Genomic DNA, 23,157 nt, shown 5'->3' on the forward strand with positions numbered 1-23,157 from the left:
CAATGAAAGCCACCTAGATTGGCTAAACAAATTAGGACACAAAGTCTTAATAAAATTTAAAATAATCTAAGAAAAGGTCATTTTGGATTAAGGAAAATTCATGTAAGACTTTTTAAAAAGAAAGATAAATACTTTTATTTAAAAGGAAGAAATTCTTTTATTCCTTTGATACACATAAAAGTACTACGTTCCTGGTAAAATGAAAAGATAGAGACTATTTGTGAGTAGTTCTTTAAATGATGCTGGAGTAACTTAAAAAAATAATTTAAGATAACTGATTTTAAAGTAGGCCAACCCTCCCTCCTGTACTTTTTCCCAAGCCCATAATCTTTATATAATTTTAAATATATTATACATTTGCAGGTCATGATAGATGCTTTTTAGTATGATTTTAGTTCAAGGGCCCAGTATCGCTGTTATTTTGGATTAAGATCATCTGTTCTAGCAGCAAAGAAATATGAATACTCTTCTTAAACATCTATTCTCTATTAGAATACTGTAGATTTAGGGCCCATTTTTAGCCCTTGGCTACAATTATAATTTCTTTCAAACAAATGTGTAGTTTGTCATGCTAAAGAAATACCAATAGCTAAAGAAAACAATACTTAAAAATTTGTGTTTTCATATAAAGCATTTGTATTTTCATATCTTTGTTTTGTCCAGTCTTAACGTATTTGAAATGTTTTGGCTAATCAGATATGCTTTTTTTTTTTTAAAGATTTTATTTATTTATTTGACAGAGAGAGACGCAGTGAGAGAGGGAACACAAGCAGGGGGAGTGGGAGAGGGAGGAGCAGGCTTCCCGCAGAGCAGGGAGCCCAATGTGGGGCTCGATCCCAGGACCCTGGGATTATGACCTGAGCCGAAGGCAGACGCTTAACAACTGAGCCCCCCAGGCACCCCCAGATATTCTTGTTAGCAGAAAGTTACCACATATACTAGTCAGAGATTATCACTTTCAAAATAAAATAGATTAAAGCCATTTCTAAGATATTTTAATCTTCTTTTAGAAAATATTTGAATACTTTATCTTAGAATTGACCTATAATATACATACATTTGTGTTGGATGTTAGAGTTCCAGGTAATTTCTGTATAATAGACTTTACTTTGTTGTATTTCAGTACATGAAAAATGCTTATATTGCTGTATCAGTGCATAGTTATTAAGGCTTACTTCATTGCTTCTCATGCCTGATTGTATACCAGAGTCACTGTATAACTTTTCAATATATTCATGCTTGAGCCCTTCATGTAGAGATGTTCATTTGAAGGTCTAGTAGGCCCTGTGTATTTTAGGTTTCAAAATACTTTTTCTTTTAGAAAGGTGAAACTATACTTATGAACCATTGTATTTCTTCAGATTCCCTAAGTTTTCCCTTTTGCAGACTTGTCAAAATGCTTTACCCCTTTCATACATCACTTGTAGGAATGTGGAAAAACAGATTTATGCTTCCTCAACACATTAAACATGTTATCACCATATGACCCAGCAGTTCCACTCTTAGATTTATACCCAAAAAAACTGAACACAAGTGTTCGAACAAAAACGTGCATGAATGTTCACAACTATGTTCACAGTAGCCAAAGTGGAAACAATCCAATGTTCATCAACAGATGAATGGATACATGAAATGTGGTGTGTCATAAAATGTGTATATCCATAAAATGGAATGTTACTCAGCCATAATGAAGTATCCACACACACTATGGCATGAATAAATGTTGAAAACATGCTAAGTGAAGGAAGCCAGACACAAAAGGTCACATGGTATATGATTCCATTTACATGAAATATCCATAATAGCTAAATATGTAGAGATAGAAAACACATTAGTGGTTACCAGGAACTGTGGGGAGGGAGGAATGGTGAGTGACTGCTTAATGAATACGGGGTTTCCTTTTGGCATGATGAAAATGTTCTGTGACTAGATAGTGGTGATGGTTGCAGACATTGTGGATATATCGAATGCCACCGAGTTGTACACTTTAAAATGTTAAATGGTAATTTTTATTTTACCACAATTATTTTAAAAAATGCTTTGGAAAATACGGTGAAGTGAGAAACATCCCTTGAATGCTACTACCTAAAGGTAACCAGTAGTTAACATGGTTATTATTATGTACTCCCAGCTGTGGTTTTTTTTTTAAGATTTTATTTATATGACAAGAGAGAGAGTATAAGCAGGGGTAGCGGCGGGCAGAGGGAGAAGCAGGTTCCCCACCAAGCAGGGAGCCCGATGTGGGGCTCGATCCCAGGACCCTGGGATCATGACCTGAGCCGAAGGCAGAGACACTTAACCGAGTTACCCAGGCGCGCCCCCCCCCCCAAACTGTGTTTTAAGGCATGCTTATTAGTTTCCTAGGGCTGCCATAGCAAATTACCACAAACTAGATGGTTTAAAATAACAGAGATTTATTCACTCATGGTTCTGGAGGCTGTCTGTCTGCAGAGTTGGTTCTTTTGGGAAGTTCTGCAAAGATCCTATTTCAGATAAAGTTGCATTCTGAGGTTCTGAAGGAACATGAATTTCAGGGGCATACTGTTCAACCCAGTACAGCATATGTTTTGATTTTTTTATATGGTGGTTGTTATGTTATATAAATAAATATTGTATACCTTTATTTTTCTATCTTCTAGATGGCATAAGCACTATTTTAATAGTTCTTAGGTATTTCATCAGGTGGCTAAGTCACTATAAACACTTTTTACATTGTTGAACGTGTAGGTGGTTACCAGTTGTTGACCAATTGCAAATTATTATTAATATGTGATAGATTTCTAAAATTGGAATTACCGGAGTAAGATGCATGAACATTTATTCCAGTCTCAGCGAACACATAAATCTGATGTCTTTTTTTTTTCTTCATCCTTATGTACCGAGTACTGTTAGTATGTATGTACTGACTTGAATGTAGATTAGTAATATTCTGTGCCTTATGGTCTCTTGATAAGAAACTTTATTCCCACAGCTTGAAGGGTATTACTTTAGATTAGATGCACATAGTTGCTGCCCTAGATCCTTTGCATGAATGGTAGCCTGGATATTCACAAGTCACTGTCTCTTATTTCTAATTTAAATAAATCAGGTTTATGAGAGAGGAGTTATAAATATTACCTCATTTTATATATTAGAAATGAAAATGCTTGAATTACAATAAATGTGCATGAGTATCTTCTATTTTTCTCTCTTTTAGCATGGATGTATTTCAGAGATTGGGCCCAAATGCAGCTTTGACTTCTTCAAAAATAGCATCATTTGAAGAAGCATTTGTATCTCTTCAAAAGTTAATGGCAGCTGTGAAGGATATTCTTGAAGGAATTCAAAGGTAAACACTAATTTTAAATTTTCATTTATTACTTTTCTTTTTTTTCCAGGTTTATCAGCCTTTCCAGAGGTTCTGGGAGCCTTCCAACAAGTTTTATAAACTAATGACTTTTATACTTACCTTTTCCCTCTCTCTTGTAAAGAATCCCTATTTGGAGTTTGGACCCCTAGAATGTTTCTAGTTTTTTCCTTTCTAGAAAAAATATACCAGGTTGTAAGCTTCATAAGGAGCTTTATTTTCATTATTGTGCAACTCTAGCTCCCAAAACAGTGCCTGGCAGATAATGGGCACTCAGTAATTACTTGTTGAATAAAGTATATGTTTAGGTAATTATCACTGCTCCTTTAAAAACAAATATGTTAATATTTAGTTAACATGATTGATTTCCTCAAATACAGCCTCATAGGACCACAAACTGAAAAAGTTTGAGAGGAAGCATATAGTCCTATGGTGCTTTGAGACTTCTACATGTGTTTATTTTAAATATTTGTGGAGCACATAGAAACCATAGAGCCAGAAGGCTGTAGAATGGACCAGACAGCACCTTTATAGGATAAAGTCAGATGTTTTCTTTTGTGGTGGTAAAGGAGAATACCAAACTTAATCTTAAGTTTTTGGCTACATACCAAAATTGCTTGACCTGAGTTAAATATGCAGCTTGCTCATGGAATACTATTCCTTATAAATTGAACAGCAGAAACCAAAGAATCAAAATTGATTTGATTTGATTTTAGTGTGTCCAAACTTTAAAAACTTGGATTTTTGAAACAACAGTAGTTTTTGAGCTTTTTTTCCTTTTCTCTTAAGGATTTTTGGAAACTTCATCTCATTGTTAATACACAAAGTCTTTGTACTTCTTTTTGGATCACAGTTGGCTAGATGATTCTTAGAATAGCTTTTTGGTGCTCTTAAGTTACTAATGAATTGAAGATGTGGCAGATCCCAAGGCAAGTGAAATTTATCATCTCTAAGTGCAAATAATCCCTTTTTTACTTACAGCAATACCAAATAAGAGTAGCTTTATGAGGGAGAAGTATTCAGTTTTTTATTTTAGTTATGCAAAATCTGTTTTCACATTCTAGGTTGTGTACAAGCCATTCTTGACACCACCTTTTCTACAGAAAGTAGGGATAGCAACCTGTATTCAGTCAACAAATGTTCATTGAGCACCACTTATGCTTGGCATCATACTAGGCTCTGGGGAATCAAGATAAATTAGGTGCAATCTCTGACTCCAGAGAGCTTGTAGGAAGAGTGTAAACAGTCACGTTACAACAGATAATTGCAATAGAGTTGTTAATATTTTAATAGGAACATATGCAGTGGAGGGAGGAAGGGTTTGGCAATAGATGAGGTTGGAGGGGAATGTGTTGTAGGCTACTCAAAGCAGTTTCTATTTTATCCCATAGGGTAGTGTTTCACACGTTCAGGTCTGTTAATTATGTGCCTGGACAGAAGTGTTTCTGATCCAGAAAGTTCTGGAGATAACAGCATACTACACTATGCTCTTGGAAGATCACCCTGTACCCATTTACATATTGATGGGTTGTATAAACCTTTTTAATTTTGGGAGCTTTAAACATATAGATGCCTGGGTCCCCCACACCAGAGACTCTGATGTAATTGGTCTAAGTGTGTACCTGGCTATCAGTATTTAAAAAATTTCTCCAGGTGATCCTAATGTGTAGCCAAGGTTGAGAACCACTAGTCAACATTTCTTAATCAGTGGTTCTCAAAGTGTAGTCACAGAATCGCATCCTCATCTCCACCGGGAACTTGTTACAAATGCAAATTCTCAAACCCTGCCAGACCCTACTGAATAAGAAACTCTGGGGGTGGGCCCAGTAGTCTGTGTCCTCCAGGGGATTCTCTGCACATCATAGGCTGAGCACTACTGGTTTAAATAATGCTCAGCCTTGGTGGCTGATTATAATCATCTGGGAGCTTTAAAGAAAGAACAATGTCCAGGCTGACTCTATACCTATTAAATCTGCATTTCTGAATGTGGGACCTGGGTATAAGCATTTTTACAAACTCCCCAGGTGATTATCATGTCAAGCCAGGATTGAGAAGTTATAGCATGTACTGCTTACATAAGCTGTATTTAAAGAAATAAATATTTGAATTTTAAGGCTGATAGAATTTTGTTATTCTTTCCTCTAAGGACACAATACCTCCGGGAATAAGAAAATATTAGTGGTTCTACTTTTTTGCATGTTACCTGGGGCAATAAATTGTCTTGAGCCTCCGTATTCATCTATAAACCCAGTATAATAATACCTTTCCAGAGTTTTTCACAAAGTTACTGTGCTTTGAAAGTCACGTGTTGATATAACTAACCAAACCAGTGATTCTCCACTTACTTATTGGGGGACTTGTTAAAAATGCACAGTTCTAGTTGTAGTGAAATCACAATATCTGTAGATATTTCACAGAGAGAGGGAAGTTGTATTTTTAACAAGCATTCCAGAGGATTTATATGCAGGTGGTGGGGGACCACAGTAAGGAAACGAATCCAACTTCCTGTCATAAATATATTAGAACCACTTTTGCCACCAGTAGAGGGCATTGTGAATAAAAAAGTTGCTCATTTCAGCATTCATTAATCTACAGGAAATTACTAACATTGCAAGGTTTTTCTTTTTTAAGCCCTTCAGACAATAGGCATTTAAATCAAAATGTAATAGAAGTTAATAATTATATTATTTAGTCAAGTGTGTATGTAGTCTTAAAATCTTTTAAGAAACAGTCATGTTCTTTTTTTTTTTTTAAAGATTTTTTATTTATTTGACAGAGCGAGAGATAGCGAGAGCAGGAACACAAGCAGGGGGAGTGGGAGAGGGAGAAGCAGGCTTCCTGCCGAGCAGGGAGCCCGATGTGGGACTCGATCCTGGGACCCTGGGATCATGCCCTGAGCCGAAGGCAGACGCTTAATGACTGAGCCATCCAGGCGCCCCAAGAAACAGTCATGTTCAATTCAGTTAAATTTTTTTGGGTGGCTAAATATGGATAGATTTTTAAATTTTTTAAACACTGAAAAATACACTCAACTTTGTAGTGACTGCATATCATTAGCATTTTCTGATGCTTGTTAAAATGGAGTCGTTTCATTTGACTTTGAGATACATATTCACTGAATATAGCTCAACTCTGTTTTATCATAGCAGATCATGTATGACGTTACATTGGGAATCAATAACAAGGTGACTTGTTAACCCAGTCCTTCCATTAAAGAAGTGAATGAAAATGTATTTATTAAACTAAGAGTTTGGGCTTCTAGTTCCAGATTTATCCCTTTGACTTTAGACTTATTACCTACCCTCTTTAAGCCGGTCTCTTTCCTTATGAAATGAGAATCCTGATGCCTTCTTTAGCAGAATAAATGAGATAATGTATGTGAAAATACTTTGTAATCTGCAACATAAGCGTTAGTCTTTGTTTTCTCCTTAAAGCTGATATGTTAAATTTGAAACGTTTAAAAATGTGTATTTCAATTTTAATAATGCTCTAAACATGATTGTGACAAATCAGGGTAGAAAATGTTGGTGGCGCGGTTGTCCACACGGTTATACAATTGGGAGCAGAATACCTGAGTTTGCGAAAGTTGAAAAAGAGGTGGGACTATTGCTGATTCTTATACTTTCTACACACTGTCTTCCTGGGTGGGAGAGTGAACTTAATTTATTTGCTATTGGTCTAGAAATTGCTTTTCTCTTTCCTTTTTTGTGTGTGTATATAGGAATAATCTGAGCACGTTTGTTAATGGCCTCTTTATCTAAACACTGGAGAACCAGAGTCAGTACTCTTTCCATGTAGACAAAAGGACATTAAGGGTTTTGTTTTGTTTAGTTTTAGGTCTGTACTATCTAGTCTCATTTTATACTTTAGTAAACATGATCAAGTTACTCTCAAGATCACAAAAACCTTTTGCTTAGTAATTAAAGATTATAAAGTTTCATTTGGAGTGAAAAATTAATTGGGGAGTCATATGGAAAATTCTAAAGAGAAATTCTGCTTGTACAGTAATAAAAAAAATTATTATAAATCTTTGTGCTTCCACTGGCATCTCTACAAAGTTAAATAAACAGGTCATGTAATCCAACTCCAAAGCATGCTGTAAATGTGTGTGTGCAGCTTTGACTTGAAAGCTAATACTCAAAACAACAATGAAAATGTTTTAAGGATGGTTTTGTGTCTATGAAGTAGATCATGAGCTGCCTGGTTTGGAAGCAGGGAGATGAGTGGAGAGTGAACGTAGGAAATGGCACTCTGCCTAGATTTTATAATCATGTTTATGTATTTCATCTTTATAAAATAAGCTTGAAATTATTTTTTAAAAAACAGAAAAATGGGGGTGCCTGGGTGGCTCAGTTGGTTAAGCATCTGCCTTCGGCTCAGGTCATGATCTCAGGGTCCTGGGATCGAGTTCCGCATCGGGCTCGCCGCTCTGCGGAGAGCCTGTTTCTCCCTCTCCCCCTGCTCTTCTCTCTCTCTCTCTCTCAAATAAATAAAATCTTAAAAAAACAAAACAAAACAGAAAAATGGTAGTGTTTTGAATCCAAAAATATAAGTAGATCATGCCTAAATGTGCATATTCATTTTAACACTTGACACGTAAAACTACTTCTGCATTAATTTAATGAACTCTAGATTTCTTGCTCAGGTAGCTTTAGATGAAGTTTGAAATAATGAATGTTCTCTTAGTTTCATATTTGGAATCATATGCAGAGGTGGGAGAGGGATGTAAGTTCCTTGTAAGTAGGTTCCTTGTAAATAGCTTGCCACATTTGGGGGGGGGGCTGTTTTTATATGACAGGGTATCTCTTGTTTAGATAACATTTTCTTTCTAGCTGTCACATTTGGTTTGGTTGTTTTTAAATGAAGATTAATTGAGTGCTAACCGATGCATTGGGCTTGGTCATATTCAGGATGGGCTTCATGCCTCATCATAGAATATGATTTTGCAAGATGAGACTTGTGGTTGGATTTAGGAAAGGAAGATGATTAATTTTTATCATCTCCAAATGCTTTCATGATCTTCAAAACTTTAGTAACTTTGATTTGAAATACTTTGTAGAGCTGTTTTTCTAAAGCACAATAATATTCGTGAAGTTCGGGATTCTTTTGTGTGTCGTTTCCGTGTGTTTTTATCTTATTGAGCCTCTAAAAATGAATCTTCCCGTTACTCTCTTATGGCATATGTTAACATAAGAGCAAAACCAATAATAACCATACCTGATTCCTGTGAAAAGGAATCCTGTAATCACAGCAGCTTTCCAGATCTGCTCATGATTTAGTCACGTCAAAGAAGGTGGAGTTTGCATCTGTGAGAATATTTTATTAACTTCATAGTGTATGTTTTGGTAGTCGACCTCTTGAGGTTTTTTAGAAAGGTTCTTTAGAAAAGGTCATCCTTCGGTTGACGCAAAGACCAGCACTCTTTTGGCTGTTTTACAGATCAAGCTCATTGCTGAAACAGAAGTTTCTGATAGAGACGTGTAGATTATAAAAACATTAAGAAGTGACTTTTCAACATCTCAACTCATTGCAGTATGCAAGTAGTTCAGCCATTGATAAAAATTGTCCTTATCTAGAGTGACAAGATTTGTTTATGCTTAGGTCTGACCTACTTTCTTTGAGACTTGCCCTTTCTGCCCTTAGATGATTGGACTGTACCTCCCCTCCCCCACTGGGGTCCATACAACTCCCCAGATATCACTGCACCTCTTTATCAGACTCTTCGCACACCCCTTGTCCTGTCCAACACCAAATGTATCAGTTCCTGTGTTGAATAAGAGAAAACAATACAAGCTATTAATTAAAAATGAAAGGACTTACTTGCTTCACCCTCCATGCCATCATTTCGTACACAAGTTTCTTATAATTTATTTCGTAATTGGCTCCCTGAGATTTTGAACAGCTTTAGGGCAGAAACTTTACCTACTTTTCTTTGTCTTACTTTTGTATATCTAGATCCATACCCACATCACAACTACACATAATAGATGGTGGGGGGGTATCAAATGAGTTTTTATAGTCTTTCTGGTGGAGGGAAACTTTTTTAGGGCTAAATACTACTAACGGTACTACATTGTGACATTAGATGAATAGGTAATGTCGAAGATTTAAAAGTGATACAGAGAGAGGAGTGCAAGCTAAGGAAGGGTAAAGAATAAAATCAGGAGGAAGGAGAACAACTGGAAGAAGGAGACTGAGGAGATAAAAAAGGTATTTATGTCTAGAACAGATGATGGAACCCTCAGTAATTTGCCCAAATGGCTGGTGGAGTCACATGTTATCCTTGATTGCTTAATCCTGGTTTCTCTACCTACACTTTATAAATTAGGGTTAGTAGAAGGGAAGATGGGATCTAATGGGAGGGATTGAGATTCAGGGGATATAAGCAGATATTTCTTATATAAGACGTATGTAATGTCTTATATAAAACGTAGATGGGGGCATCCAGGCGGCTCAGTCGGTTAAGACTTAGACTTTTGATTTCCACCTAGGTCATGATCTCAGGGTTGTGAGATTGAGCCCCAGGTTGGGCTCTGCACTGGGTGTGGACCTGCTGAAGATTCTCTCTCTAACCACTCCCTCTGCCCCTCCCCCTGTGTGCTCTCTCAAAATAAATAAATAAATAAAAATAATAAACAAAACATAGATGGTTATTTAATAAGTAAAAGCTTTTTATGGTACCTATATTGCAGTTTGAAAAACACTGCTCTAACTTAACATTTATATCAAATGTTATATATGATACATAATAAAATTTACATTTGCTGACAAAATTTGTGGCATCCACATATAAATCTGACGGAATTATCCAGCATTAGCAGATTTTTTTTTTAACCTGGCTCATTAAAGCTACTGAGGCTAACAGATTGTTCAGGACTTAATTTTTAGCATAACTAGATTTTATTTTACATATCTGAAGCTCTTATCTATGCTTCCTAGGATTTGTAATTCAATAATAGAGCATAAGGACCTTTATTTTTATTCTGAATACCAGTGGGTTATGTCACAGTTACTCCTTCCATCCCTGAAGCATTTCTAAGTGCTGGCGTTCCCTTGTTTTAGTCAATAAAATTAGAAGTTAAATATTTCCCATCATAAACTCCTTGATCACAGCAGAATTAAGCAGTCAAATATAAAGATAACTTCTTGAAGATAAATTTTAGTTTGTTTATGGAGTTGTTTTTATTTAAAATCAATATTCTTTTAAGTTGGACTTTTCTTTGTAGCTGGTTATTTCTACCTGATTTATTGATCTAATATTTGATTAAAATTCCCTATTTAAGTCTTATGTTAAGAAATGCTAAAACCAGTTAAAACTACATTTTTCAATGAAGCGGATAGAGTAAATTGACTAAATCATTGGAGTTAAACATTAGTAAAATAAATGAAATAGGGGAAATTAAATAAAGGTGCTGAATAAGGGCTATTATAGTAATTTTAACTTAAATCGTAAATGTATGGGATAAAGCCAAATGATCAGTTCTGATTCCTTCTTACAGAGTAGTTGTACAACAGGTTTAAAGTTAGAAACTCTAAGATTATTTCCATCTATTTTGAGAAATAGCTTCTTGTGCTTCTAAATATCTTTACATGGTGGTAGGCCAACCATCTGCCTGTTTTAAGAAGTGATGCAATCAATATCCTCAAGGCTATTTCTCGGTGATATAAAAGGTTGAGTCCACCTCAGGACAGTGTTTTCTACGTAGAAGACAATCAATAAATATTTACTATTTTTTTTTTTTAAAGATTTCATTTATTTTTTGTCAGAGAGAGAGCACAAGCAGGGAGAGTGGCAGGCAGAGGGAGAAGCAGTCTCTCTGCTGAGCAGGGAGCCTGATGTGGGACTTGATCCCAGGACCCTGAGATCATAACCTGAGCCGAAGGCAGTCGCTTATCCGACTGAGCCACCCAGGCCTCCCTCAATAAATATTTATTGTATATCAGAAACCCCTGGAATTATCTAACATTTCGATGTGCCAGTTCCTATTAATAAGGCATAATAAACCTTCTAGAGTCAACATATACTTACCCTTAATAATAATGTAACTGAAAATATAAGTGGTAAATTTTCCAATTAATCTTTTTGCCAACATTAAGCTAATTTACTTTTTGACAGCATGTAGCTGTATTTTCCCCAACTTAATTGTTGAGCTAAGACAAATTATGAAAATCATCAAAATTATATTTTCTATATTAAAGATGGTAATTTATGCAGATTTTATTTTAAACCCTTTTGATAATATAGATTAAAAAGTGAGTACTTTGGTACACTAGTGGAGCATAAAATAGTATAAAGAATGTACCCATCAGCCTTCTTCAAAAGGATTTGCATTCATTTACTAGGGTGACTGCTGTAGAAAAAGTGAAATACTACGATCTTTTGGGGGATTGCTAGATACTAGCTCTGAGTTAATGCTAATTCCAGCGACCTAAAATTCCACTGTAGTTGGAGAAATGGTCAGAGAGAGACTAATCCACCTTGACTGATAAACAATAACTACTGGTTTGTTTGAAAACTTGGGAAAAACCAGTATTGGAAGTTTGGTGACAGGGATGTCTGGAGAAGAGGTGTATAGATGGCATCTTGGAATGGGCACAGAGTAGGAAGGTATTTGTGTCCCATGTGAATACTCATCAAAGGCTACCCAATGCAGAGGAGACTCAGTAATCAGATGGGCAAGACCAACTGTCCTATAGATGTCAGTCTCTCCCTAGCCACCCCAGTGTTTGGTCAGTGAGCTCTTATACAAAGGGACAACGGCAGCTTCTATAAGATGAGCTCAAAAGTGGGACTTTCCCTCCTGAAGGTTGCTCTGGCTACTATCTGTGCTGAGAGCCCAAACTGTCACCAGCAGGGGCAAATGCTAAGCATTCAATAAGGCACCATTCCCTTGGAGACCAGGAAGCCACTTAGTGGCAGAGATTTGTCCTCACCAGGAATAGATACTTCCTTTGGGTATGGATTTGCTTTCCCTCACTGTAGTGATTCTGCCAGCAACTCCATCAGTTGCTTTAAGGGATATCTTGGCCACTGTCATGGTATGCCATACAACTAAGAAACTAATTTTATAGCAAAAGCTCAGCTATGGCTACATGGAATTCATTGTCTTGATCATACACTAATCTGAGGAGCTGGCTTTGCAAAACACTGGAGTGACCTATAAGAATGTTATTTACCATAGCAGTGGTGAAGTTCGAGTGCTGTTTTCCCCTTGGTCAGGATGTGTAGGGTTCAAGAATCAAGGGAGCAAGTGGTAATGGTTTCTCTGTTATTATACTAAAGAACTCTTCTCCTGGTAACAAGTATGTTTCAGGAAAGCAAGTATGCTTAGTCAGGAAAACAGAAATGACTCTAGGTCTTTCAAACATAAAATTTAATATACATACTTAGTACTTCGGAAGGACTGGAAGAGAAAAAGGGAGAAAGTGATTTTGTATCCTGGTGCCCTTTGTACCATAGGAACACAAGGCATGATTACTATGACTTTTTAAAAAGTTAACAGTGAGCCTATGCAGTATTTTCTGTGCAGAAAAAGAGGCATTCAGTTCAGTGTGTTCCATTAAATGAAGCTTTGTTATTTTTGCTTTACATACTTAAGCTTAGGACAGCCATCTGTCCTCAAAACAAAACAAAGAAAAGACAACTTATTTTCAATACCATTAATCAGGAATTAGTTCTTTTCATAAATGTATAGATTTCCAGAGAAGTTCCGGAGAGATAATTGTATTATAACCTGAGCCAACATACTTTTCATACCCATGCATTTTCAACTTTCTATTCAAAGTCATTTTAAAGATTTTATCTATTTTATCTATTTTGAGAGAGAGAGTGAGAGTGTGCGAGCAGGGGAAGGGAGAGAGGAAGAGAATCTTAAGCAGACTCCACGCTGAGCCCGACACGAGGCTCAATCTCACAACCCTGAGGTCATAACCTGAGCCAAAACCAAGAGTTGGAGGCTTAACCGACTGAGCCACCCAGGTGCCCCGAAAGTCATTTTAAATAGAATTCCATGTTCAGAAATGTATTGCCAGTTCTTGAACTTAGATACTTCTATGATAATGACTCATGGGAAGGGACCATTGTTTATACACCTATTCCTTATAGATTTCTATGCACCTCCTCAGCTCTGTGTCTTATCTGGGCTCTAGGGTGATTGGTTCCTGCTGCCACTGCCCTATCTGTCTACCACCAAAGAGACACTGATCTCTCTTTTCTCTACATGCTGAGATATGAAAAATATTCTTAGTTCGACTAAGATACAGTAGGTCTTTATCGAGGGAACCTTCACTAAAAAGCTGATGAATATATGACTAAATAAAGAAAGACAAAAACAGTTTAACAATTCTTTGTGCTGAACCAATCAAAAGATTAGCCGAAAAAGAAATTGCATGCTTTACAGTTTATCTACTTGATGGTTAATTTCCTCTACCTCACTCCTCATGTTCTGGTACATGACAAATCATCTCAAGACTTATTGGCTTGAAACAGTGGCAATCAGTTATTTTCTCTAATGGTTCTGGGGGTTGACTAGACTCAGCTGGGCAGTTCTCACTTGGGGTCTGGGTCTCTTGTACAGTTGCAGTCAGATGGTGTCTGGTGTCATCTCAAAGGCTGGCTGATACAGGGTGCTGACTAGAACACCAGCATGTAGCATCTCCATGTAGCTTCAACTTCCTCACGGGCTGGTTTCCAAGAGTGTCCAAAAATAATCAGGTGAAAACTCTATTGCCTTTAATGACATTGCCTCAGAAATCATATAGTGTCATTTTCCCTGTAGTCACAGACCTGCCTAGATCCAGGGGAAGGGAACATAGATGCTATCTGTTGATAGAAGGAGGAATGTCAATATTACATTGTAAGAAAAACATGCGGATGAGAGATCTTAGAACACAATGGTTCACATCCCTTCTACTAGCCAAATATACTCATCCCTCTTCTCAAGACCACCATGTTTTATCGCATTATGACATTAGCTTAAAATCTAGGATCTTATCATTTAAATCAGGTCCATGTGTGGCTGAAGCAAGGCTTCTTTGGTGTGACTCCTTGGGTACCATTCCTCTCTATCTGTACTGTGAACTAAAGAGACAAGTTAGCTGCCCCCATCTCCCAACATATAATATCAAAACAGGCAAGGGATACATGTTATATGCCTTCACATTCAAAATGAGGGGGTGGAGAAGAGGCACCCAGAATTCCTAGCAGTTCTAAAATCCAGCTATGTATGTGCTGCCACTTCCTTCATTAGGGCTCAGTCCAGCTGCCTGCAAATTATTTACAGCTGCTCTTGACTCTTCTCTGGGCTCTTGGTTTTGACCTCTGAATTTTTAACATAAGAAAAGTAAGATGCAACTGAGGAGCCTTCTCAGCCTCTCTCCTGTTCATTAAAGGTAGGGGAGTCCAAAACCTCTTTTCATTTTGTATTGACTCTAGCCCATTTAGTCCAAGTAGTGGTACTTCTATTAGAACAATCCTCTAAAAAACTGTTTTCTGTGAATCTTCCTGGGGTTCACTCCATTAGACAAAAATCATAACCACAGTTTCTTTTGAAATAAACACTTGCACTTAAACCGTACCTTGGGCTCCCCATGAAGCTGCTTCAGGGCAATGTCCTTAATATTTTTGGAAGTCCTGCTGTATAACAGAATTTGTGAGGCACACTCTTAAGACCCTCAATGGGCCTTTTGTCTATCTGAAAAATTCTCCAGGGCACCTTAGGTCTTCCTGAGGTCTCAGCAAAAGGTTTGACAGTAATGCTATTATTGTTTTCATCTTTAAACCATGTTTTCCTGCCAAACCTATTAAAGGTAAATATTGAATAATACTTACAGTTCTAGCCTACTGATAAATTTGGTTGTTACTTTAGCAACTTTTGATACACTCCGTGCTTTGGCAACATGTTTCCTAGACTCACCACTAGATCCTGTCACCACCACCCTCCCCTCTGTATGTGCTTTTCTTTTGTGATCACATCTACTCCCAATCCCTTCATGAACATTATTTCAATCATACTCTCCCCTTGGTTCAGTTGTGAGCTTTCCATTCCCACTCTAAATGTCTAAAACTGAGCTCATCATTTAAACTAGTGTCACCTGACTCCTTTCTGTTTTCTTCCTCTATTTCTTAAGGTACAGGATTCTCTTTGTGTCCATTAGCTCAAATTTGTTCATTGTATGTTGTTCATATTAGTATATGGTTACTGATTTTTGTCTGAGCAGTTCTGTGATTTTTGTTAAAATTTCCAACTGTAATTGTGAGCTTTTCAATTAGGGTAATGCTGTCAACATTTGCTTTCTATATTGTGAGGTTATGGTATATCTTCCTGGAGAATTGGTTTTCTTTTGGTCTAATTTTTCCCTTCAAGTTTATTTTGTCATATGTTAATACTGCCAGACCAGCTCTCTATTTTCTTTTTTGCTAGTATTTTCTGTTTATTTCCAACCATTCTGGGTCATTATTCCTTTAATTTTTTTAAAAAATTTTTATTTAAATTCAATTTAGTTAACATATATTATTAGTTTCAAGAGTGGAGTTCAGTGATTCATCAGTTGCATTTTAACACCTCGTGCTTATTACCACACATGCCCTCCTTAATGTCCATCCCCCATTTACCCAGTCCTCCTTAATTTTTTTTACATGACATAAAGCTACACTTGTTTTTTGATTGATAAGTAAAATCTATTTACATAAATATTATTACTGGTATATTTGGACTTATTTCTACCATCTTTTTATTTTTTAAATTTCAGACAGGTTTATTAATCCAGAAATACCACCCTACATTTGCAAATGTTGAGATCTTTAAGGATAAACAATTGTTACAGAAACTATAAGAAAGCAGCACAGAAGTGCTTACTCATTGGGGTAGCAGACATAAACCCACAGAATGAATGAACTAAAACAACAACAAAAAACCTTTCCGAGTGTTATGCAAATGGATATTTTATTTTATTTTTAAAGATTTTATTTTTTTATTTGAGAGAGAGAGAGCACAAGCAGGGGGAGTGGCAGGCAGAGACAGGGGGAGAAGCAGCCTCCCTGCTGAGCAAGAAACCCAATGTGGGGCTTGATTCCAGAACCCTGGGATCACAGCCCGAGCCGAAGGCAGACGCTTAACCGACTGAGCCACCCAGGCGCCCACAAATGGATGAACTAAAATCTTGGCTTGTGTTCATCTTATTAAACAAAAACTGTGTTCCCCAAACATCTACAAGTTCAGCTACTAAAATTCCTTTAAAGATCTTTGTGGGTGGTTCCATAGTAAGAACCATAGCCAGCCTGAAGTGCACCAATGTGGGGCTGCACACTCTCACTTTACCTTTTGTATTTGTCATACTTTCCTTTGTTCTTGCTTGTCTTTTATTGGATTGAACAAGGTGTAATATTAGTTTTTCCAGTCCTTTTATTCCACTATTCATTGGGAAGTTGCACGTTTTATTTCTATTTTATATTGTTACCCTTAAACTAATAAATGCATACTTGATTTATAAAGTCTAAAATATCAGGATTGGGGCACCTCGGTGGCTCGCTCAATCGTTAAGCATCTGACTCTTGATTTCAGCTCAGGTCATGGTCGAGAGATCAAGCCCTGCCTCAGGGTTGCCCTGGGCATGGAGCCTGCTTGGGATTCTCTCTCTCCTCTCTCTGTTCCTCCCCCCTATAAAAAAAATCAGGATTATTCAGATGCCGAGTAAAACAAGAATGTTAAAAACACTTAAATTCTGATCTCCCTCCTCTTGTCTTCCTTATCCTTATTTTCTAACATTATAGTTTCACATTGTTTTAAACCACTCCCCAGACTATTGTTATTATATAAAGTAGTTTTTGTTTTTAGCCCCATCATACTTACTAGGTGTTTGGAACTTTCTTTGCTTCCTTGATCATACTCTTTCTTTTAGGTTCAGTTTCCTATTTAATGAAGCAAATTTTTGAGTCGTTCTTTTAGCAAAGATCTAGTCATGGTAAATGTTCACCTTCTGACTCACAGTGTTGTTTTGCATTCATTCTTAATTGATACTTAGCTGAGTGTAGATTCTATCTGTATCTTTGTGGTAGATACCTCCTAGTGCAATTGCTGGGTAGCTCTATTTTCAACTTTTTGAGGAAGCTCCATACTTGTTTTCCAAAGTGGCTGTACCAGCTTGTATTCCCACCCACAGTGTAAGAGGGTTCCCTTTTCTCCACGTCCTCGCCAACATCTGTCGTGTCCTGGCTTGTTAATTTTAGCCATTCTGACTGGTGCGAGGTGATATCTTATTGTCATTTTGATTTGTATTTCCCTGATGCCAAGTGATGATCATTTTTTCATGTATCTGTTGTCCATCTCTATGTCTTCTTTGGAAAAATGTCTATTTTTGTCTTCTGCCCATTTTTTAACTGGATTATTTGTTTTTTGCGTGTTGAGTTTCATAAGTTCTTTATGGATTTTGGATACTAGCCTTTTATCTGATAAGACATTTGGTTTTGTCAACTGTTTCCTTTGCTGTGCAAAAGCTTTTTATCTTGGGGTGCCTGGGTGGCTCAGTCGTTAAGCGTCTGCCTTCAGCTCAGGTCATGATCCCAGGGTCCTGGGTTCGAGCCCCGCATCGGGCTTCCCGCTCGGCGGGAAGCCTGCTTCTCCCACTCCCACTCCCCCTGCTTGTGTTCCCTCTCTCGCTGTGTCTCTCTCTGTCAAATAAATAAATAAAATCTTTAAAAAAAAAAAATAAATAAAATAAAAAGCTTTTTATCTTGATGAAGTCCCAATAGTTCATTTTTGCCCTTGTTTCCCTTACCTTTGGAGATGTGTTTAGCAAGAAGTTGTTGCAGCCAAGGTCAAAGAGGTTGCTGCCTATGTTCTCCTTTAGGATTTTGATGGATTCCTGTCTCACATTTAGGTCTTTCATCCATTTTGAGTCTATTTTTGTGTATGGTGTAAGGAAATGGTCCAGTTTCATTCTTCTGCATGTGGCTGTCCAATTTTCCCAACACCATTTGTTGAAGAGACTGTCTTTTTTCCATAGGATATTCTCTCTTGCTTTGTTAAAGATCAGTTGACCATAGAGTTGAGGGTCCATTTCTGGGCTCTCTATTCTGTTCCATTGATCTATGTGTCTGTTTTTGTGCCAATACCATACTGTCTTGATTACAGCTTTGTAATAGAGCTTGAAAGTCCAGAATTGTGGAGGCCAGCTTTGGTTTTCTTTTTCAACAATCATCTGGCTATTCAGGGTCTTTTCTGTTTCCATACAAATTTTAGGATTATTCCAGTTCTGTGAAAAAAGTTGATGGTATTTTGATAGAGATTGCACTGAATGTATAGATTGCCGTAGGTAGCATAGACATTTTTTTTTTTTTTTTTTTTTGGTAGCATAGACATTTTAACCATATTTGTTCTTCCAATCCATAAACATGGAACATTTTTTCTATTTCTTTATGTCTTCCTCAGTTTCTTTCATGAGTGTTCTATAGTTTTCTGAGTACAGATCCTTTACCTCTTTGGTTAGGTTTATCCCTAGGTATCTTATGGTTTTGGGTGCAATTGTAAATGGGATCAGCTCCTTGATTTCTCTTTCTTCTGTCTCATTGTTAGTGTATAGAAGTACTACCGACTCTGTGCATTGATGTTATATCCTGCCACTTTGCTGAATTCCTGTATGAGTTCTAGAAATTTTGGGGTGAAGTCTTTTGGGTTTTCCACATAGAGTATTATGTCATCTGTGAAGACTAAGAGTTTGACTTCGTTGCTGATTTGGATGCTTTTCATTTCTTTTTGTTGTCTGATTGCTGTGGCTAGGACTTCTAGTACTATGTTGAACAGCAGTGGTGATAGTGGACATCCCTGCCGCATTCCTGACCTTAGGGGAATAGCTCTCAGTTTTTCCCCATTGAGAATGATATTCTCTTGGGTGTTTCTTAGATGGCTTTTATGATATTGAGGTATGTTCCCTCTATCCCTACACTGTGAAGAGTTTTAATCAAGAAAGGATGCTGTACTTTGTCAGATGTTTTTTCTGCATCTATTGAGAGGATCATATAGTTCTTGTCCTTTCTTTTATTTTGTAGTGTGTCACATTAATTGATTTGCAGATGTTAAACCACCCTTGCAGCCCAGGAATGGTCATGGTGAATAATCCTTTTAATGTACTGTTGGATCCTTATGACTAGTATCTTGATGAGAATTTTTGCATCCATGTTCATCAGGGATATTGGTCTGTAATTCTCCTTTTTGGTGGGGTCTTTATCTGGTTTTGGGATCAAGGCAATGCTGGCCTCATAAAAAGAGTTTGGAAGTTTTCCTTCCATGTAGATTTTTTGAAACAGTTTCAGATGAATAGGTATTCTTCTTTAAATGTTTGGTAGAATTCCCCTGGGAAGCCATCTGGCCCTGGGCTCTTGTTTGTTGGGAGATTTTTGATTACTACTTCAATTTCCTTGCTGGTTATGGGTCTGTTCAGGTTTTCTGTTTCTTCCTGTTTCAGTTTGGTAGTTTATATGTGTCTAGCAATGCATCCATTTCTTCCAGATTGCCTAATTTGTTAGCATATAGTTGCTCATAATATGTTCTTATAATTGTTTGTATTTCTTTGGTGTTGGTTGTGATCTCTCCTCTTTCATTCACTATTTATTTATAATTTATAAATTTATTTATTATTTTATTTATTTGGTTGTGATCTCTCCTCTTTCATTCATGATTTTATTTACTTATCCTTTGTCTTATCTTTTGGATAAGTCTGGCTAAGGGGTTATCAATCTTATTAATTCTTTCAAAGAACCAGGTCCTAGCTTCGTTGTTCTACTGTTCTTTTGGTTTCTATTTCATTGATTTCTGCTCTAATCTTTATTAATTCTCTTCTCCTCCTGGGTTTAGGTTTTATTTGCTATTCTTTCTCTATCTCCTTTAGGTATAAGGTTATATTGTGTATTTGAGATCTTTCTTCTTTCTTGAGAAAGGCTTGTATTGCTGTATACTTCCCTCTTAGGACTGCCTTTGCTGCATCCCAAAGGTTTTGAACAGTTGTGTTTTCATTTTCATTTGTTTCCTTGAGTTTTTAAATTCATCTTTAATTTCCTGGTTGACCCATTCATTCTTTAATAGGATGCTCTTAGACTCGATGTATTTGAGTTCTTTCCAAATTTCCTCTTGTGACTGAGTTCCAGTTTCAAAGTATTGTGGTCTGAAAATATGCAGGGAATGATCCCAGTCTTTTGGTATTGTTTGAGACCTGATTTGTCACCTAGGATGTGATCTATTCTGGAGAATGTTCCATGTACACTCGAGAAGAATGTGTATTCTGTTGCTTTAGGAGGGAATGTTCTGAATGTATCTGTTAAGTCCATCTGGTCCAGTGTGTCATTCAAAGCCCTTGTTTCCTTGTTGATCTTCCTCTTAGATGATCTGTCCATTGCAGTGAGGTGGGGTATTAAAGTCCCCTACTGTTATTATTACCAATGTGCTTCTTTAATTTTGTTATTAATTGGCTTATATAATTGGCTGCTCCCATGTTAGGGGCATAAATATTTATAATTGTTAGATCTTCTTGTTGGATAGACCCTTTAATTATGATATAATGTCCTTCCTCATCTCTTATTATAGTCTTTGGTTTAAAATTTAATTTGTCTGATATAAGGATTGCCACCCCAGGTTTCTTTGATGTCCATTAACATGATAAATGGTTTTCCACCCCCTCACTTTCCATCTGGAGGTGTCTTTGGGCCTAAAATGAGTCTCTTGCAGACAGCATATCAATGGGTCTTGTTTTTTATCCAATCTGATGCCTTGTGTCTTTTGATTGGGGCATTTAGCCTATTTACATTCAGAGTTAACTATTGGAAGATATGCGTTTAGGGCCATTGTGTTACCTGTAAAGTCCCTGTTTCTGTATATTGTCTCTGTTCCTTTCTGGTCTATGTTACTTTGGGGCTCTCTCTTCTTTAAAGGATTCCCTTTAATATTTCTTGCAGGGCTGGTTAAGTGATCACAAATTCTTTTAGTTTCTGTTTGTTCTGTATCTCTCCTATTTTGAATGACAGCCTTGCTGGATAAAGTATTCTTGCATATTTTTCTCATTTAGCACCCTGAATATATCATCCCAGTCCTTTCTGGCCTGCCAGGTCTCTGTGGTTAGGTCTGCTGCCAGTCTAATGTTTCCACCATTGTAGGTTAAGGAGCTCTTGTCCCAAGCTGCTTTCAGATTTTCTCATTGTCTCTGAGATTTTCAAGCTTCACTATTATATGTTGAGGTGTTGACCTATTTTTATTGATTTGGGGTAGGGGCGAGTTCTTTGTGCCTCCTGATCTTGAACGCCTGTTTCCTTCCCCAGATTAGGGAAGTTCTCCCCTGTAATTTGCTCCAATATACCTTCTGCCCCTCCCTCTCTCTTTCCTCTTCTTCTGGGATCCCAATTATTCTAATACTGTTTCACTTTATGGTATCACTTATCTCTTGAATTTTCCCCTTGTGATCCAGTAATTGTTTATCTCTCTTTTTCTCAGCTACTTTATTTTCCATCATTCTGTCTTCTGTATCACTAATTCTCTCTTCTGCCTCTTATCCTAGCAGTTAGAGCCTCCATTTTTTATTGCATCTCATTAATAGCCTTTTTGATTTCAACTTGATTGATTTTGGTTCTTTTATTTCTCCAGAAAGGGATTCTTTAGTGACTTCTATGCTTTTGGCAAGCCCAGCTAGTATCTTTATAATCGTTATTCTGAACTCTAGTTCTGACATCTTACTTATATCCATACTGATTAGGTCTCTGGCAGTCAGTACTGCCTTTTGTTCTCTTTTTTGAGGTGAGTTTTTCCATCTTGTCATTCTTGCAGAATGTGGTCACTTTTCTATTTGTAGAATTGCTGCAATTCTTTTCTTAGAGCTCTGGTTGAGTTCACAGGTGTTCAGCTATCATAGCTATCTAGCTGAATTCCAGGGACCAGACAAAACTAAGGTCTCCTACTCCTCTACCATCTTGGAAAAGTGTTTTAATTTTTCTTGAGATGTGGTATGCTTTCTTCAGTCTGAAGACTCCTACCTTCAGTTCTAGAAATTGTCTTTCATTCTGTCTTCCATTATTGCCTGTCCCCCATTCTCCTTCTCTTATTTTGGAATTTGTATTCCTGCCTCTCCTCATTCTCTCAACTCTTTTTTTTTCCCCCACCTCTTTCATCCTTCTGTGCCATATTCAGAATAATTTCCTCAGATTTATTTCCTCAGATTTTATTTTCGATTCTTTTTTCCCTATTTTAAATAATTTTATTTAATCATTTAAGAATATAGAATACCTTCACATTGCTTAAAAATAATTCAAAAGGCAAAAGAGGATATACAGTCAGTGAAAATTCTTCTTCCCATCCCTTTTACCTCAGCTACCTTGTTCTCTTCTTCAACCAACATTAGTCACTATAGATTCTCTCTTATTTATACTTTGTTTGTACTACCTGATTTAAAGTGAGACTAGATGGTAAGCTGTTTAAGGGCAGAAACTCTTTTGATTTTTAGTATATCACCATTCCACATAAAGATTAACATGTGATAATAAGTGCTGAAATAAATAATTAGGAAGAAACTACCCAGCCACTTGGATCTTAATGCCATGATCGTGTAGTTACAGGGTACAGAATTTGATCCCCAAATTTGCAAGGTTAGGAATTTTATCAGTTTACTGAAACCTTCTCAGACTCACAGTAATCAAATTGAGAACAAAGTAAGCTGATATATCAGAATTCCCACTTATTTATTTACATTGAAATTAGTAACAGAACCAAAATGTTTATAAACTGGATGACTCGTAGAGGAAAGTTTACACTGCAAACTAGATTATTACCAAGTTT

At 36.8% G+C, this 23,157-nt stretch overlaps 1 protein-coding gene across 5 annotated transcripts in view; it reads left to right on the top strand.

The window, feature by feature from the left end:
• The window catches only part of SWT1 (SWT1 RNA endoribonuclease homolog), a 99,875-nt gene that overhangs the window by 51,632 nt on the left and 25,086 nt on the right, over window positions 1-23,157 (top strand). For all 5 annotated transcript variants that reach the window (XR_004680271.1, XM_035010662.1, XM_035010663.1 and 2 more), the window contains one exon: window positions 3,197-3,328. Coding sequence is in view for 4 of the 5 variants with exons in the window: in XM_035010662.1 (XP_034866553.1) it covers window positions 3,197-3,328 (132 nt within the window). In the remaining variant the exon portion in view is untranslated. The remainder of the gene's footprint in view (window positions 1-3,196; window positions 3,329-23,157) is intronic.

The sequence above is a fragment of the Mirounga leonina genome, unplaced genomic scaffold (genome assembly GCF_011800145.1).
Source record: "Mirounga leonina isolate KUSES-001 unplaced genomic scaffold, KU_Mleo_1.0 Mir_154, whole genome shotgun sequence".
Lineage (NCBI taxonomy): Eukaryota > Metazoa > Chordata > Mammalia > Carnivora > Phocidae > Mirounga > Mirounga leonina.